At 41.4% G+C, this 18,786-nt stretch overlaps 1 protein-coding gene across 2 annotated transcripts in view; it reads right to left on the bottom strand.

Moving 5' to 3' along the window:
- Positions 1-18,786, bottom strand: part of RPS6KA5 (ribosomal protein S6 kinase A5) — a 224,144-nt gene that overhangs the window by 16,172 nt on the left and 189,186 nt on the right. The window contains exons 9-13 of one of the 2 annotated variants that reach the window (XM_019518660.1): positions 15,314-15,475; positions 12,093-12,218; positions 11,216-11,349; positions 10,201-10,294; positions 7,446-7,616 (exon numbers count right to left, since the gene is read on the bottom strand). In XM_019518660.1, the coding sequence (XP_019374205.1) occupies positions 7,446-7,616; positions 10,201-10,294; positions 11,216-11,349; positions 12,093-12,218; positions 15,314-15,475 (687 nt within the window). The remainder of the gene's footprint in view (positions 1-7,445; positions 7,617-10,200; positions 10,295-11,215; positions 11,350-12,092; positions 12,219-15,313; positions 15,476-18,786) is intronic. The other variant, XM_019518661.1, reaches the window with a different exon arrangement.

Below are 18,786 nucleotides of genomic sequence, written 5' to 3'. Positions count from 1 at the left end.
GAGGAGAGACTGAGGGACCTGAACCTGTTCAGCCTCAGCAAGAGGAGGCTGAAGGGGGACCTGGTGGCTGCCTACAAACTCATCAGAGGAGATCAACAGCAAATAGGTAGAGCCCTTTTCTCCCCAGCACCACATGGGGTGACTAGGAACAATGGTAATAAGCTGATGCAGAATAGGTTTAGGTTAGAGATCAGAAGGCGATATTTTACAGTTAGGGCGGCCAAAATCTGGAACCAACTTTCCAGGGAAGTGGTCCTCACCCCTTCCTTGGACAAATTCAAAATGATCACCTGTCTGGGGTCTTGTGAACCCAGCATTCATTCCTGCCTGTGGCAGGGGGTCAGGCTAGATGATCTGTTCAGGTCCCTCCTGACCCTAGCTACTATGAAACTATAACTAGGGGACCGAGGGACCTACCATGAGCCAGAGAAAGACCAGCTGCAGGCCAGATTCAGCCCACAGGCCAGATTTGGCACACCCTGCTATAAAGGATGGTACTGGCTGAATCAGTTCTCAAGTTTCTCTTCACTGTCCTACGTAGACAGTGGTACTGTCTCAGACACTTGTTTGATGTCTTCTATCCACTACTTTATGGCATATTCAAACAATTCTAATATATTAGTGAAACATAACTTTCTTTGCAGAAACCATGTTTGTTAGACTACGATTCTTCAAATATTTTATTTTTTATTTTTACTTATAAATTTCAACCAATTTAAAAAATACAGATGTAAGGCTTGGAACCACTTTAATTACAGTCTGAATTTCTTAATCTGATCTTTACGGACCTCTTTATTAAAAAATGCCCCTACATGCTATACATCCTCTTATTCCATTACTATAGTGAATTCTTGAAAATTTTCTACTCTTCAGTAAGTTATTCTACATTGCAGAATGATGCATCTGTTCTAATGACTAAAACAATATCAAGAACTGAAAGTTTCCATTGCAATTACAAAATTCCACCTTTACTGTCAGGTAATAAGCCATATAAAAAAGTGAGGCTACAAAATCTACAGTCATACATGAAGCACCATTGACTAGAACTGTTAAAGCCTAAACAGGATCATATACTCTTGCAGAATAGTGCATTAGCCACATTTGTATAGGGAAACCTGTTAATTCTACCCTGTATCCCCGACTGCCTTAAAACAATAACTTTAAAAACAAGAGGAAGCAGACAGGGACGGTAAGTCCAGCTGTGTACAGGAAGTAACTTCTGAGAACAGTTTGTCAACCAGTAACTCCTGTTCATTTGACTTTCCAGATTCCTGTTCTACTGAATGTTCTATTGTGTTGACCAGTATATTTTTTAAGAGACTAAAGTATTGCTTAACCAAACCTATCATCTGAATTAGCTTTTAAATTAAAAAGATAATAAAAGTAAATATGAAGGAATAAGTTGTACAGAGTCCTTTGAAACAACAACATGCCTCAAATGCTGATATTTCTCTGATAAAGGGAACAAAAAGATTTTTTGTGACAGGCATTTCAACAACATTTTTGACCATGGTAAAACTTTACATCCCCCACAGTGAATTCTATATTTACAAGGGCATCATATATCCCAGATACCTGTACCAGAAGGTACATTCCAGAAAAAATAATCATTACACCAACTTTAAGCAGCAGAGAACTTTAGTTTCCAGATAACAATGGCAAAGGATCTGCTGAGGTAACATGTCTATAACTGGAACCTAGGCAGTCAGTTATAACACAGCTTTAATTATAACACCATTCCCCATGCCTTGCAGATGATTTAAATCACCAATCAGGTGGGACACTTGTTCCCAAGTCTCCAGGCCACCTCGGGCCTTCGTTCCCTTGTTGGGGTTTCCACCTTTCTGGCTTCCACCCCCTACTCTGGCTGGTCCTTAGCCAAGGCCCACTGTTATAGGTCTGACATCAGCATCCCAGCCCTATCTCCACCCTACTCTGGGCTCCTGGACCCCTGGTCCTCCACTCAGTCCCTCGCTGGGTGTAGGCCTTGGGTCTGCCCTCAGCAGGGCCAAGGCTTGGAACTCAAACAAGAGCTCTAATTTAAACAAAGGCCACTTGCCTGACTAGAAACATTTCCTCTCTGCCCCGGGGAATATTCCCATTCTTGGGTCTGCAGAGCGGCTCACCCTAATTGCTGGGTCTTTTAGGGGCGCTGCCGCCATGCTGCCAAGGGCTCCATTCTCCATGGCTCAAAGCGCTAACGTCTCTCCCTGGTGCAGGCTCTGGACAGGTTCAAGCCTGAGCCCTCTTCTGGTCATGTGATTCCCCTGTCAGCTGACCAGTCCATAGGGCTGTTTCTTAATCCCTGCCTTGCTGGTTGCCTGTGCTCAAGCTACAAAGAGCCTGCCCTTAAAGGGGCCACACCAGCATTCAGTAGCAGAGCCAGGGTTCCCTGTTACAGGACAGCCTGCTGGAACCAGTGCTACCCATTCCCGAAGAAGTCCACAAGAAGCTTCTGGAGCTGTCTGAGCAGGATCACTGGCAGATTCAGGATGACACACTTAAGTCACAGAGTAGCAACTGCCAGGTTGTTGATGACCAGGACCCAGCTGTGGTAGGAGAGGCTAGGCAGGCACCAGCACCACCACTGTAGTCAGACCTCAACCTCCTCAATGAGGCTTTCACAGTACTTGACTAAATAGGCCAGAAGATTTAGGAAAATTCCCAGGTCTTTGAAACCATTGCAGAACAGGCTTCTAGACAAGTCTAGTTGCTGAGCATCAGCCCAGGTGCCCAGTAGAAACATTTGGCATTTGGCCCAGTTGATGCAGGCTGAGAACAAATGCTTGTAGGCCACTGACACTTGATCAGAAACTGGGCATCACCCTCACTGCTCACAAAAACAGTCATATCATCAGCATACGCTGTCACCTGAACTGGGAGGCCAGCAGCCAGGGCTGCAGTCAATGGGAGGGCCAGACCTATCAGGCACTGCTGGAGCAGTGGCTCAATGGTTAGAGCACACAAGCATTCCAGTCACCTGGTCTTAATATCACTGAAATCCCCTTTCTTGGGCAGTATTGTGAGCATTGCCTGTCAGCAGCTGACTGGTAGGATCCCATCTTCAAGGCTCTCCTAGAAGATGCAGAGGAGGTCTAGGCTGAGGAGGGGCCAGAAAGTCTTATAGACTTTGAATGGTAATCTGTCAAGGCCTAGCATTTTCCCTGTGGTGGTTAGCTCTGCCAAGCATAACTCCTTTTTGAGCTTGTCAGTCTCGGACACGCAAAATGGGGAGGCCCTTGTGAAGATGCTGAATACCCTCTGGGCAGACAGGTTTGGTTGCAAACTGCTCCAATAGCTAACAGCATGCTCTTAGATTTTGGCAGAGTCTGTGAGCACCTGGCCCGATGGGGTTTTAAGGTAGCTAATGGTCTTTTGTTCTGTGCATTTTTTCTCTAGGTTGAAAAAGAACTAAGTCAGGGTATCAGCCTCTGTGAGTTCTTGGAAGTGGTTCGAGTTTGTGTGCCCAGGCCATGCCTTCTAACAGTTCTCTCAAGCATTTTTTCTGGAGCTTGAGGCTCTCATACAGTCCATGGTCATTACCAGCATCCCTCATACCAGCCTCAAGCTCCACTGGACAACCACTGAAATCAGCCTTAGTGTCCATGAGAAGAGAATGTCAACACCTGTGGTGGAGCTGGTGCCATGGCTGAAGAAATTTCTTCCCCTCCAAATGGTGTGCCAGTCTGTTTCACTGGTTGCATCACTGTGCATATCTCGCAACATCATAAAATCTAACCATTTCTGGTTGAGGAACTCAAATAAAACTGCTTACGTTCTGGGGTTTCTGTATCCCAGGGGCTGGCAACATTTTTGGCCCGAGTGCCAAAGTCACTCCAACCTTCACCCCAGCCTTGACTTGGGGGAGCTGCAAGAGGCCTGATCCTAATTGTTGGCAGTGGCTGCACCCATGCCTCCAGGTGGACGGCAGGGAGAGGCCAGGGTTGCACTGCCCCAGCACCTTCTCCATCATGTGCTGGAAGCTGTGTGTACACCTGCCACCGCCATGGTGCTGGGCAGCTGTAGAAGGCAGCTGGATGGCTGTAAACAGTTGTGCCAGGCTCCGCAACCCAGCACCAGCTCCATGGTGGCGGCAGCTGCACACATGCCTCTGAGCAGATGGTGGGGAAGGAGCCCTTTCCTGGCCATGTGTCCAGAGGTCCACATACAACTGCGGCAGCCATTGAACAGGTGCAGGGGCTGCAGAGCCCCATGAAGTTGTTTGCAGGCTCCTGGCTGCAGCTGGCCCAGGCTCTGGGCAGCTGCTGGCAGAAGCTGCCCGGAGTTCAGGTTGGCTGTGGAGTGCTGAGGAAAACGGCCGCACGTGCCAAGATCTGGCATGCAATGCTGGGGGTTGCTGATCCCTGCTGTATCCATTTGCACTGAGTGACCCAAGAGTAAAGGTTAGCACTGTGCAAGCTTTGGAAAGGTGAAAGCAAAGGCAGTGGAAAAATGGAGACGGAAGGAAGGGATATGTTTTATTTAGGATATCCCAGAAAGTTGCCCTTAACAGTCCATAGGTTTGTTCTCTACTAACAAGCTGCTGTTGAGCTGCTCTCTCAGTTTCCCTTTTAATCAGTCTTCTTTATTTTTTTTTAGTTTGAATGCATATTATTTTGTTGCTTCCTTAGCCAGCAGTTTCTTTATCATGCTACAGGCAGAGACTAGAAACATTCACAGTCAGGAAAACATTTGTTATTTGGTTCTTGACCTTCCAGAATCCTTCAGTCTTGTCAAGGCACCTAATGATGCTTTTAAGGGAGTCATGTTCCCTGCGTGCATCCCCAAAAAAGACAATGGAGGGCTGGTGATTCTCCTGCAAGAAGTACCATCCCTCACTAAGGGATGATGATTCCTCTCCTTGAAGCGGGGACTCTTGGATGTCCAAAGGTGGCCAGAGCTCATGAGTTCCCCTTTGTTTTCATCCTTAGGCTCCGACCCAGTGTCCTGTTTGGAAACTGGTGGGTGTGAGAGAGAGAGAGAGAGAGAGAGAGAGAGAGAGAGAGAGAGAGAGCTCCGTGACTGTGAAGAGACCTGAAACTGTGACAAATTTGGTGGCGGAGCGAGCTTAGGAGATGGCAGTAACTAAATTAAAGGGTCTAAAGACAGAAGTGGCCTAGCAAGCTTGACAAGAACACGACCAACCAGAAAACTTAACATTAAACTATTGGGCTCGGACTCAGTGAAGAGGACCCCTACCTCGAGACTTGTTCCATCCTCTGACTTGCAGATAAGATTTGCAGTGTCTAAATATTTAAGCTTTAATGGACTAGAACTGGGCAGGGGACTTCAGACCCTCATAGGCACATCCAGAGGAGCATGCATGTCTGGTCTGTGGCACTGCAAACCACATGCACCACACATGTAGGCATTCACCATGCTGCTAATTTGCCCCAGGGAAAAGTGGGGTGGTGCATGTGGTTGCTTTTTCCCCCACAGCAACCACAGGGCTCTGCTCGTGGGGATGTGGCCCATGAGCCCAGTAAAACGAGATAAAGAATTGTGAATAACTTTGCCACTATCAACCCCAAGAAAGTAAACCCAGAGACCTGACACCCCAGCCAAAGCTGGCAGCAAAAAATACTAAAAATAGCAAACACAGGTTCCAGGTAGCAGATCAAAATCCATGGGCAACTAGCCATGGTAAAGGGAACTAATTTGACACCACGATATTGCTGCATGATGATAAAGTCATCAAAGTTCAGTTACTCATGTAATGATCAATATCATGATTCCATTTGTCAGGTATACAGGTCACATCTATAATGTCCAGTCACATGTCTTTGAATGGTTTATTAATGGACTGTATTGTTTTGCTACTGATTTTCTTTTTTTCTTTGTAACTAAATGCATGTAAGGGATAAACATGACAGTAGCCATTATATTCACACGATACTGACTCATGGCCTATGTTGCTATCACTGTTATCACTGAGAAAATATAGTTTTTTTAAGACACTGCAGCAACTGAGACTGAAACTCCATTATACTGGGTTCTGTACAAACACCAAAGAGAGATAATTCGTGCCCTATTTATCATAAAAATATTGCAATCCCATCAGGTTATTAGGACCAGGAAATTAATTCCAGTCTGTTCCTTGTATTCCTGCGCATCGTACTTATTACACATAGTATACCTTGCTAATAGAAAATTACATAAATGAGGGAGTGTGACTGTACAAGAATAGTTGCCACCAAGAGCTGGTGGCTGGCTGTGCCACCATTGCCCCATGTACTATCACTGCCCTGTTACATCTCTGAGTGGAAGCCATGTAGAAGTGTGAAAACTGCAGCAAATAAAGCAACAGCAGACTTGAAGATAATGCAGTCTCTTATACTGTATTATTTCTTAAGTGAAAAAACACACAACTGCTTTTATACCAGCAAATAAAGTTTGCATCAGTGGTTCTCAAATAGGGATGCCGCAAGATCTTTTTGAGGGTGCTGCAGAGTACAAAGAGAAAAGCACTTGCTCTTCTCTACCTGGCCTCTTTGTAAGGCAGTAAGCACAGACTCTTTTCTGTCCAGTTCCAGTGCAAAGAGGTATGATCACACTTGTCCTTGCCAGCTCCTGTATGAGTTCATAGAATCATAGAGAAATAAAGCTGGAAGGGACCTCCAAAGGTCATTTCATCCAAACCCCTGCTCCCTGAGGCATGATCATCTCTATCCAAATCATCCAATACAAACAATAATTAAAACTCTAAATACAAGTTAAACTCTACAAAAGTGTGAAATGCTTCCACTTCCTCTCCACATGAGGAAGTAAGCACAGGCTCTTCTGTGCCCAACTTCAGTGCAAGGAGGTAACCTCATGATCATCCCTGCCCTACCATTCTGAGGAGCGCACTCCTGCCCTCAACCCCTGCAGCCCTATACCAAATGTTGAGAACCCCTGGTTTAATACATAAGGATCACAAACCAAATCTAATTGCCAAGTATAAACATCATCTTAAAGGAAGAGATTTCTCACTTTTTAACCATCAATTATTTTAGTCTGTAACCATGGCTTAATTCTGCACCATAAAATATTTCATGTTGTACATACATTTTACCAATGATCTAGAAGTATCCTTCTATTTTCATTTTTTAAAAACTGGAATAAATGGTTTGCAAGCCCATTCTCTACTACTAGATTCATTACCTTCTCTCAATAAATTTCCACATGAAAATGTATTAAACTGCAGTTACAGTTCAGGGTAAAAACAATGTAAGGACTTATTTGGGAGATAATTACAAACTCAGGAAATTCTGGAAACGCACCTAAACAAACTTAACTGTGCCTGTGAGCTATGTCATATAATAGCTATTTATTATTAATCCATAAATATTTATTATCCCTTATTTTTAAAAAATGATTTATGCAAGTTTCATCTTTCTTTTTGTCACTGCAAGATGAAGCTAAGGTGGCAGAATAACAATGTGTAAAATCATGCTATACTATACCTCAGGCTTCAGATCTCTATGGACTACTCCCACATCATGCATGTGACTCACAGCTGAAACAAGTTTGCGCATAATATAACTGGCTTCTGTTTCACTGAAGTGCTTCTTTTTTTGAATACGTTCAAGCAATTCTCCCCCTTTCAGCAGTTCCATTACTAGAAATGTGTGAACCTAGAAAACAAACAAATACAATCTATGTGGAGTCTTAGAAAATGTAGATTGTATAGTAACAGTGAGGAATTTAAATATTAAGTCAGCATAATAAAACATGAGACTTTTTTTTTTTTTTTTAGAAAAAAACAAGCAAATCCTTAAAACAAATAGGTGGAAAAATATAGTTTTTAAAAATTGTGAGAATAATTTCTTTTGTGTAGCACAAAATAAAGAATTAGAATGCATTCATCTTCCAGCAGTCAGGTAGTACTGCAGTACAGTCTCCCTTTCCAAAGGTTAGGATGAATAAAGCTGCCCAATAAAATATTGTTTCATGAGTCCAGAAATTAAGGGCCAAAACTTACTCTACAATGCCATTTGTGCTTTAGGCTGCCAAGGACCTCAACTGAAATTAAACATGTACATCAAAAGGTAGAATCTGATGAGAGATAAAGGTTACATACCTCCATGTAGAGGTCCTTTTTCTCTTTTTGCAATGGATGAAGAATTAGTCACAGAGTTCAAATTAATAGCAGAAAAAAGTTAGTAACTCCTTGTTTAGGCTCCAGAAAGTTTATTTTTCAAATCTTTAATTATCCACAATTGCTTTACATGCTATTTCCCACATTTAAGTATAACTGTTGCTACACCAACCATAATACACATGATTATTCTCAAACACGCAACCTTAATTCCATCTTCAGTAAGATTAATAATTACTATTCTAAAAACTGGTTTTACTTGAAAAGTTTTATTTTTACCTTTAAGAATTCTGAATTTGAAGACAAGATTATATGCTTCAGTGTTATTGCACTGCATTTTTTTAGAACTATTCTTTTTATAACCTGTTAACTGTTAGCAGGTGGTAGATGGAATATGGGGGGAGAGGTAGCATTAAGAGATATTAAAGAAGTGAGTCATTCTGAATGAGCCTACTAGGTACATCTCTGCCGGGAAGAAGAAAGGATAATGGGAGTTTGTAAGTGAGGGAAACTTTCAAGGAGGCTGAAGTGGTCATGGGGGTAGGCCAGAACAATGAACTATGGATGTAAGGAAGTAAGATTTGTGGGAGGCAGCACGTAGGTGGGGATTGGTACTACTGTGGAAATGCAAGGACAAGAAAAGCAGTGCTGTGAAGTAAAAGAGTTAAAAAGTGCAGTAGAAACAATACAAGGTTTGCAGGGAAATAGTGAAGAGGTAAGACAATGAAGGCTGAGGTCAGGATTTCCTTGTGCTGACGCGGTACGATGCAGATACCCTAGATACCTTAAACAGAGACGTTTTACCAAACAGAAAATTTCCTCAGACCAGAAACCTGTCCTATTAATGTAGATGTTCCCCAGAACAAGGGAGTCTAATCCCCTGTAAGGAAGTAAAGGGCTTGGAGATATGCTGGGCAGAAGCAGGAATGGTGTGCAATACTGGAAAGAGCACAGTAATGGAGAGGTATAGGGATACTGTTCAGCACAGAGCAGGTATCTAGAGAAGCTCACTAGTAATACTGTTACTACCGCTTTTCAGGTCACTTTTCAGGTCACTTCAGCAGTCATACCTTTAGCTATGAAAGCACTGGAAGGGATAAGCAGAGTTTACCTTGGTAAACTGTGATTTACTAGAAATGAGTCACAGCCTGACAAATGTTACCTGGTTTGCATTCCCAATAACGATCTGTAACTAGAGCTAATAAAAAATAACTATGTTTATAACAAAATAAAAGAATAACATCTTGATTTTTAAATATTCAAAAAATTATGACCATTGTGCAGAAGCCTGAAGAGGTGTATCGCTAGACACATACTGCTAGGGGGAGAGGGCTGTATGGAAAAAGGAAAGGGAGACTTCACAGTAGGTTCTTTTCACTGTAGTTTCCAGGGAGATCAGGGAGACACAGCTAGCTTCCTGCAGCCACCATGGTCATTTCATACAAGTAATGTTTAGATAAAGCGGATGACTGAGAAATCCACAACTAAACATGTTACAAGACTTCTCAGAATAGCGAAGTTGATTAAAATTTCATGATTTTGGACTTTAATAAAAATAGCCTTAGGAATTAATCCTATATAGCCTTGCACCTATATCAATCTTCTAATTCAATTATTCAAGCTGCTTTATAAATATTATTTAAGCTTCATGTCACTTGTAAAAGAAAATAAAAATAGGCATCTTAGGCCTTTGACACGTTATTTTTGTAGTACTAAAAACTGGTATGGTATATGGTTCCTTAGTAACTCCCATCCCCAGGAGAACTGTTTAGCGACTGGGGCAGGCTTACTGACAGGTTTCAATCAGTTGTTGACAATGTCACAAGAGCTGATGGGGCTGTCCACAAGCTACCCATGGAGGCAAGGGCTGATTGGGCAATCTCTCCTACCTGGTTGGCCCTTCCTACCACTGTTGCAATTGTTATGGGGCTGCCCTCAAGGCACCCAGAGTGGCGGGGGCTCACTGGGTGGTCTCCACTGCTGCTGCTGCCCACCCAGGCAGCAGCAATGACAGTGCTTATACACTGATAGAATCTGCTTCTATAGACAAACAGTAATACTTTCATAAGATTAATGCTGTGCACAGAAAAGTATGTTTGAAAAATGCTAATAATAATTACCTGATCATGAAAAACTTCATGCAACTTCACTACATTGGGATGTCCTTCACAGAGCTTCAAAGCAGTTATTTCTCTCTGCGTGTTTGCTTCCATTCTGGAAAAATTGATTAATCAGTTTGTACCCAATAAGCATATTTCAGAGTCAAAATTGTTATGCCTATTTATTTTTTTTAAACTTCTTCCTAATCCAGATTTTGGAATATTACAACAAGATTCACTTTGATATATACACTTGGAAATCAAAGCCAAAATCTTGGAAGCCCCAAAAGCAAGCAGAACAGAAATGAGTCTCTCAACAAGCTCTGCAGGATGGGGTATACAGTAACAAATTTGTGTTTCTTGGTACATCAGAAATGGGAATTGAATCTACAATAGTCTCTTGTCTAGAGCACATCGGGGGGGCAGTGAGAACTGGGGAGGCTCTGTTCCCTCGGGCACCACCCGGGGTTACTAGGAATAACGGCCACAAATTGTTAGAGAGAAGGTTCAGGCTGGACATCAGGAGACACTGCTTTACAGTTAGGGCTGCCAGGCTCTGGAATGGGTTCCCAAGTGAGGTAGTACTCTCTCCTACCCTGGGGGTCAAGTGGAGGCTGGACAAATATTTGGCTGGGGTGATATGACTGCAGCACCCATTCCTGCCTGGGACAGGGGGTTGGACCTGATGATCTGTTTAGGTCCCTTCCAACCCTAAGCACTATGAAACTATGAAATATCTCTGCCTTAAGTTAAGCACTTCTTTTTCTACAAGTGAGTAGGCAGTTCAGATTCCTCCAGAAGGCTTGAAGGATTGGCTTTAACCATTCCACCCTTATTCTACATGAATACTTCTAAGCTATACAGAAACTCCAAAATCTTCTTAGTAGTCAATAATGTAATTGAATGTTGCCTATAGATCTTCAGAAGTAAATCCCTATATTTTAAACAAATATTTTTTTATTTGTAATCATTAATCTAATCTGTAAATTGTAAGCAAAGTAAATAATGTTTTTATTATCTTAGAGATTATTTATACCTTTTACTAATTATTTTTACTGCATATTCTTGGCTAGTTTTCTTGTGTAAGCACCTTCGACAGATGGAAAAACTTCCTTCTCCCAATGGTTTCTCTTTCAGATCCAGTTCATAATGATGATAAAATGGAGAGTCCTGTCAGGAAACTGACCATATTTAGTTCTGTGGAATACTTCCAGTATAATGAGTCAAAGACAAAGAATAAACTATTCAATCTGCATTTACAGTTCCAAAAATACAGTTAAGAGATCTAATTTTGAAAAACAATAGAGTATAAATAGAGGTTGTCTGATAATGTTATGAAACAATATGCACAATTTTTATTTTAACACTGTAAAGATGAATTATAAGATACTTTAAACAAAAATATTGAATAAACTATCATCATCAGAATATCTTCAACTACAAAAACATTACGGGAAAAGGCCAGAGTCGATTTCTACATGCTGATCCCAAAAACAGTAAGCTTATTTGAAGACATGACATCATAAGGATTTACATGATATGCAAATCTGGGTTGTTATATTAAATCAGATCCCCTTCTATAATAACTATTGCAGCTTTGAAAATGTTTACTTGCCCAGGTGAATTCTATGTTTGTCATATGAAAAAAGTATTGTTCTTTTCACTGTCCTTCTGCTGTCATGTTTTTTAATTATGGCTTTTCAAGTCTAGACTCCAGTTACATCTTAACTATGGCATATGCTAACTTTAAGTGCGGATTGACTGCTATTGACTCTTCAGCCAAAGAACAGATAACTGAATAATGATTATACGCTCAGCGATAATTAGTATCTCAGCCTTCAGACCCCAAATGTATAGCCAAAGTCAAGAAATCTCAATATCCAAGCAAGCTAAGTTTTTGATATTATCATTACCTTCATCATAGCACTTCTAGCAATAGTTGTAACGCCAGGTCGTTCATCTTCCATATGAAACTGAATAGGATTTACTGTAGCCGCGTTGCGTTTAAACAAAATAGAAGGAGCAACAAAAGAATAACCCTACAGAACAAAGACAGGAGATAAATGTAAAGCTTGAAGTTGTGTGCATAAGACTGCACCCACAATATAACAAGTTTTAGTCATAATCTTAAGGATTAGCATACACCTATTATAGAAAAAAATCTACAAAATATGGGTACATGCCACTGAATTTAAGGTTAAAACGCAGCTTCATTTCAACATAAAGGTGCCTTAGAAGAGGTTAAATCATATTCTGGTTGAAAAACCATTCAATTAAAAATTACGGGACTGCAGAAAAGTACTCGATTTCACAGCTTCAATTGTTTTCCACTGGTGACACACTAAAATTGTCTAGTTTCTCAAGATAACTAAATATCAAACGCATTGAAATTATGATGGGACAATGGGATTAATCATTTTAATTGGCAAAACAAAAATAATGCATTGTTTAATTAAGTTGGCTGCAACCAATACCTTTTGTGCATTTTTACCTATAAATATTTACAATACAAATATAAATTTACAGTATAAATATTTATTTTGGGAATGATTTTTTGCAGCATACAGAAATATTATAATGTCAATATGGGTTTGGTGGAAATGTATCCAAAGAGGTCGGATTTCCGTCTAGTGGCAGAAAGTTTGAAATGCATAAGCATAGAAAAAGGGCTGAAATAGTTTCATACCATTTCATGAACAGAGAAGGTTAATTACCAATATATTCAATTGGCCAAACAGTGGTAGGCCAAGTAACAAACTACATCCAATTAAAGCAAATCTAATTTCCACATGTTTGTTTGATTAGTATTTATTCTTAAATATGCTTACTTGGTTTACTTGGAAAATGAAAATTATTTGTGAGATTTTTAAATCCTTTGAAACTGAGAATTATTTAGTCTCAGATGAATTACTCAGATATAATATCCTATTTTTACTTTTCCCGAGAGAATTACATGATACAAATTGTATTAATTTATCTTTTTGTTATACATCCTTTATAAGACCACCACTTAATTTATATCTTTTATATTACCATAAGTCTGTGGCCAACAATAATTAAACAATTTTTCAAAAAGTACCTAAGGCCCCTGATAGATGTTCACTTAAAGGTTTTATGGGATCTGATCTGCGAATTCAACAATGGCAAATGCCACATGTACATGGCAGGATGTGCGATTTTGGGATTGGGGATTAGATCCCAACTGCACCTTACTTGCCAGTGTAGGATCGTGAATGCAGGCTCCCCACGCACCAGCCCACAATCAGCTGACTATCAGCTGGGGTCAGGGATTAAACCAGGGTCTGGAATCAGCCCTAGACCAGTCCCTGGCCCCAACTAAATAGCTATCAAAACCCCAGCTGGGGGAGCACATAGTATTTCTACTAATCTCCAGTCATGGGGACCCTGTGTATGGACTGCCCCAGCACGTTCCCTTGGCCCCCATGACCATGGATGTGTAAAAATGGCATATGGACCCCTGCTGGGTGGCAAGCATGGTTTCTGCAGATCCCGTGTCCAGGGATGAACAAAAAACCACTTGTGCCACCCAGCTGGGTGGCACAAGTGGTTTTTACATGTCTTAGAATATAGGGCAGCTGCCCCCAATCCTAGGGTCCTGTCATGCAAGCACCTTTAAAAACTGTGTGTGCAGCTGGGCTGTGGTTTTCTGTCATCCCTGATGCACAGGGATCTCAGGACCAGGGAAAAGATCCGGGGGGATTTTAGAAAAATAATTGTGTGCAGCCCAGCTGCACACATGGTTTTAAAGGTCTAGGGTGCAGTGAGCCCAAGACTGGGGAGATGCTTTCTGATGTCAGGCTCACAGACCCCCATCTGCCTCTGGAGGTTGGGTGGAGGTCTGGGGTCCATGGACTAGTTCTGCTCCCAAGACCAATTTGGTAGGTGACAGCTGTATCCCAGACCCTGGGGCTATCCCATGGTGGGTCCTGAAACTCAGCTGAGTGCTGGGATCTGTCATGGCTCAGCCCCAACCAGCCATATGTTCAATTTAAGGCATGACAGAAATGAGCCACAAAATCATCACACTTTTTTTGTGAAATAACTTTGTGACTTGTTTACTAGATTATCACACTTTAAATTGACTTGAACATGTGGCTAGGTTACTATTTAAGGAGTGATTAAGCTGTTAGTTGCATCTTAAATTTAACGTGTCAGGAACCTTAAAATCTCATTAACCTTCAGTGAGATTTAAAATTACGAAGTCATTTTGAAATTATTTTTCAAGCTTTTACCCATCCAGAAATATTATAGGAGCCTAAAGCATTACATACAGAAAGATTTTCAGATGCATGAAGTGCAATAAGAAACTTTTCTGAACATGTTTTTAACATGAGGGAACAGCATATTGATGTTACTTTTTCTTGTGGAAGTGCCTCAGCGGTCAAGGAGCAAAAATCTGCAAAGCTTTGGCTCTTATTTCTTTCTCCTAATGTGGATCACTGCATCCATCTAGAGTTTTACAGGAAGCTAGGCGTAGAGATCTAATGCAACAAACACAGCTAGACTTTCCCTTCTCTCTATTCCCTCCAATACCACAGAAAGGGTAAAGCCAAATACAGAGTATAGATAGTTACAGTGCCATGATTCTCCAGAACAAATCCCAATTATTATTAAGAGTAGTTAGTGCACACGAACAATCAGACCAACTGCAAAACTATGTTGTCTAATTCATTTGCTTTTAGTATTATGTTTCCTTTATAATAGATACGATTCTCTTCCACTGAAGTCAATGCAATGTGACACCTAAAAACAGAATTAAGCTCCAAATAGTACCAGCCAAATTTAATTTTTCATTTGTAACAAAGTGATTAAGTAAAAACACATATATTATGTAGCAGTGTGGGCCACACTATCTATTTAATAATTACTATTTAACAGTAAGCAAATAAATAATATTATTTAATAAATTATCTATAATGTATTAATTAATACTTGCATCAACTAACTATTTTTATCCTAAGGAAAGAAAACTAAATAAAAGTAAAAGCACAACATTTTGTAATGGTTAAAACTACATACAAATTTAAATTATGACTTACAGCAGGCATGATTTGATAATACATATGGAAATAGCAAAATTTATTTTTAAATTATTGTAGTATTTTACAGTTACCTGAAATAATTTTTCTGAAGTCTGTGGCGTGGCTGCAGGAGAATACGTGGGATCCATGTCTGTAAACTCTTCTGCAAAGTTACTAACATCCAATTCATCCCGAATTACTGGTTTAAATGGGGCTGGTACTCTTTTGGCAGCTAAATCAGACCAGTTTATGTTCTAAACCAGAAATAGAAAACTAAGTTTCAATCAAAATATAAATTAAAATAAACCTGCTAAACAGAGATACTTATTCTAGATTTTTTTAAAGTCTATTCAGTGCCTATGGCTGTGAAAAACAAATGTTTAAACTATATCCTTTTGTACATTTCTCACACAAGAGGCAAGAACTAAACAGCATTTGTGTGTGGCTGTATGACCAATACTATAAAAAAACCTACAAGTTTGTATGATGAGGATGAACATCTAATCTAGAATGGGGATTCATCTGAACCAGTGGGGGGCATACCACAAATTAAGCCCTCCCTGGGTGCTACTCCAGTCACCATCCCCTGCCCAATCTGCTGCCCTGCTCTCTGTTCCCTACCCTGAGCTCCCCACTGGGTCTGCTGCTCTGCTTTACTTCTTGAGATCCATGTGTTAGGAAGGGAAATGCAGAGGATTTCCATCAGAAAGTCAGCCATAAATGGAGCACTATCACCTCTGCAGCAATACTTACACAACTTATCCTAGAATAACAAATATGGATTGAGGGCCCTCCGAGATCAAAGATTAGATAGATTTGTTAGTGGAACGCAGTAAAGATTCTGGTTTCCTCTTATACGAAAGTTCAGGTCAAAATTAAGTATGGAGGTTGTAAACACTCCATAACAAAACAACTCTTGTGATTTCTTACACATTTAAAACTAATAAACTAGCATGGAAATGGATGGCAAGAGTCAACCCTCTCAACTAGCCTGAGTCACATAAACTGCACAGCCCTTTCTAAATCTTATCTTCTAGTCCACACCAAACCCAACCACAATGAGCTTCCTGTTTGTTGAGCAAAACCCTTTCAAGAAAAAAGCATGCTGATTATTTGTCTCTCTTCCTCTAATATAGACAAGAGATACCTAAGTAACGTGTAGAAAGATTTCTGCTGGCAGATTTCTTATACTTTTAGCACCCGCGTGACTTCTAAACACATTGCAGGGAGGAGTGAGCTGGGATGTAGGCTTGACCTCACACCGTGTCATTCAGAAAAACTTTTGAGAATTGACTGGATGGCTGCTAAGGGTTGGTTTTAATGGATTTCACTGTAGAGTAGACTATTGGTGGGCTTGAGAGACTATAATTTCCTAAATTCTTTAAGACTGGGACCTTTCTATTTTATTAGTGTGGGTGCATCTACATGTGCACTTTACTGCAGAGCTGACTAATTAGCTACACAGTAAGCATCACTGTCTACATGTGCGTCAGTATTACGACACAGTAAATTAACTAACTCCGCCAAAAGATAGTATCACTGGGGACAGTTCTGTTTGACAGCAGAGAGTTAAGTGTGACAAAATGCACATGTAGACGGTGACAGTGGCTGGCTGGGGCACAAGGGTGCTAAAGTACAGGGGGTTGTCTGCCACATGGCTCCTCACTTTAGCACTCTCGTGCCCCAGCCAGCCCCTCCATTGCCCAATGCTGCCACCTAGAGTCTGGGGCTGACCCCCCCAAGCCTGCTGCCAGGCAGGGCTGCTCTGCCCCAACTGCTGCTGTCCCAGGGGCACGTGTAGATGCTGTGCCTGAGAGCAGCCGACTCCAGCTTGAATTGCTCCGGAGTTTATTGTGTCACATTAATTTCATGTCTAGATGCACCCTGTATACCGGATCTTGATTAAAAAATGAAGTCCATGGGTCAGTGTCATCTAGCTTGCAGGGCTCCTGGAGGGGCTAGGAATTTGGAGGTAGGGTGACCAGGAGCAGACCCCACCACAGAATTCCAGGGTACTGAATTTTAAATATCTCCCCAAAACTAATGTATGTTATTAGTCCCTTATTTTATAAGCACTATAATTCACTGCAACTTAAGCACAATATTTCATTTTTAAAAGATTATTTGCCATCTCAGCTTTGGTTTAAAATTGACATTTTCAAAAATAAACTTCTTACCAGTAGCTAAAAATAAAAGGAATGTTTTGAAGGTTATGAATTTTTTTAATGCCAGTGGAAAAAACACTGCACAGCTGTTCTTAAACAAAAACATTCATTCCCCTTCAGCATCTAAAATCCAAATATTAATACATTAAAAAAATCTTAAATAAAACAAATAAATACATCTGAAATAAGTACATTAATTCAGTTTCAGTTTGATTATGCAAACTAAGGAAAATTGAAAAAGGAACTAAGACGGTTTATGGTAAAAAGCAAAATGTTTTTCTTAACAGTATCTAATTTAAGTAAGTTATTAGTAGCAAAGAGATCAGATTTTATCCATTATGTAGTTTAAGACAGGCTATCCAACTTCTGAATGGTGGTGAGGGCCACAGATCCTGTAGGCCACAGACTCCTAAGCCACATGCAGCAGGGGCCAGACACTGTAGGAACATGGACTCCTGGAGTTCCTGCTGCTGCACAGAAAGCCTGTTCCCCTTCTCCCCACACATGCAGCCCAGACAACCCAGCTCTTCTCCCAGATGCACAGGCAGCTGGGACAGCCATGTGTGCAGCCCAGACAGACTGGTTCTTCTAGCACCAGTGTGTGCAGTCCACACTGCCTGCCTCTTTTTCTAGCCACATGCACAGTTCAGTGCAGATAGTCTGACTCCTCTCCCAGCCACATACACATTCTGGCTTCCCCTGCCCCAGCTGCACATGAAGCACAGGTAGCACAGCCCCCTCCTAGTTCCCCTTGCTCCCTATATCCCCATACCCAACCCCAGGAGTTGGGGAAGGAAAAAGAAGCCAGAAGAGACGGGGGAGTCTGGGAACTTCAGCCGCCATAGCAGCAAGAGCAGCAGGAACAATGACAGGACTGGTGGCTGACCAGATCTAGGGACAGACACTACACATAAATCGGTTTAAGTGATCAGAAACTGGTTTGAACCTGGAACAGAAAAGATGTTCAGTGCATATAACCCCAGTCTGAAAATGGCTGAAACCAGTTTGATATAAACCTGCTTGAATGTAGTATCGGACTTAACTGATTTTGCCTCAAACCAGTTTATGTAATGTCTGTCCCAGACCACTTCCTGTTTTAAAATAAACCAGACTACCCCAGCATCCCAGTGTACTCTCTGGGCTGGGTGGGTCTCTCTGCTCCACAGCAGGGCTGGCCCCTCCCCTCTGCTCCCTGGCTGGAGCTCCAGCCAAGACTGCAGGTACAGCAGGGTCTGCCTGGTTTCCCCCTCCCCTAGCTACTTGCTGGACAAACAGGGCTTCCCCCCCTCCCTCCCATCTTCCACAGCATGGATGCCAACCCCACAGACCCTAGGCATGTGATATACTAGCTAATGCGGAGAGAGGTGTGTGTGTGTGTGTGTGTGTGTGTGTGTGTGTGT

Source organism: Gavialis gangeticus, unplaced genomic scaffold (assembly GCF_001723915.1).
Source record: "Gavialis gangeticus isolate Ggan-Ray unplaced genomic scaffold, GavGan_comp1, whole genome shotgun sequence".
NCBI lineage: Eukaryota > Metazoa > Chordata > Crocodylia > Gavialidae > Gavialis > Gavialis gangeticus.
Note: the sequence above shows the minus strand (reverse complement) of the source record. Positions and strands in the feature narration are given on the sequence as shown.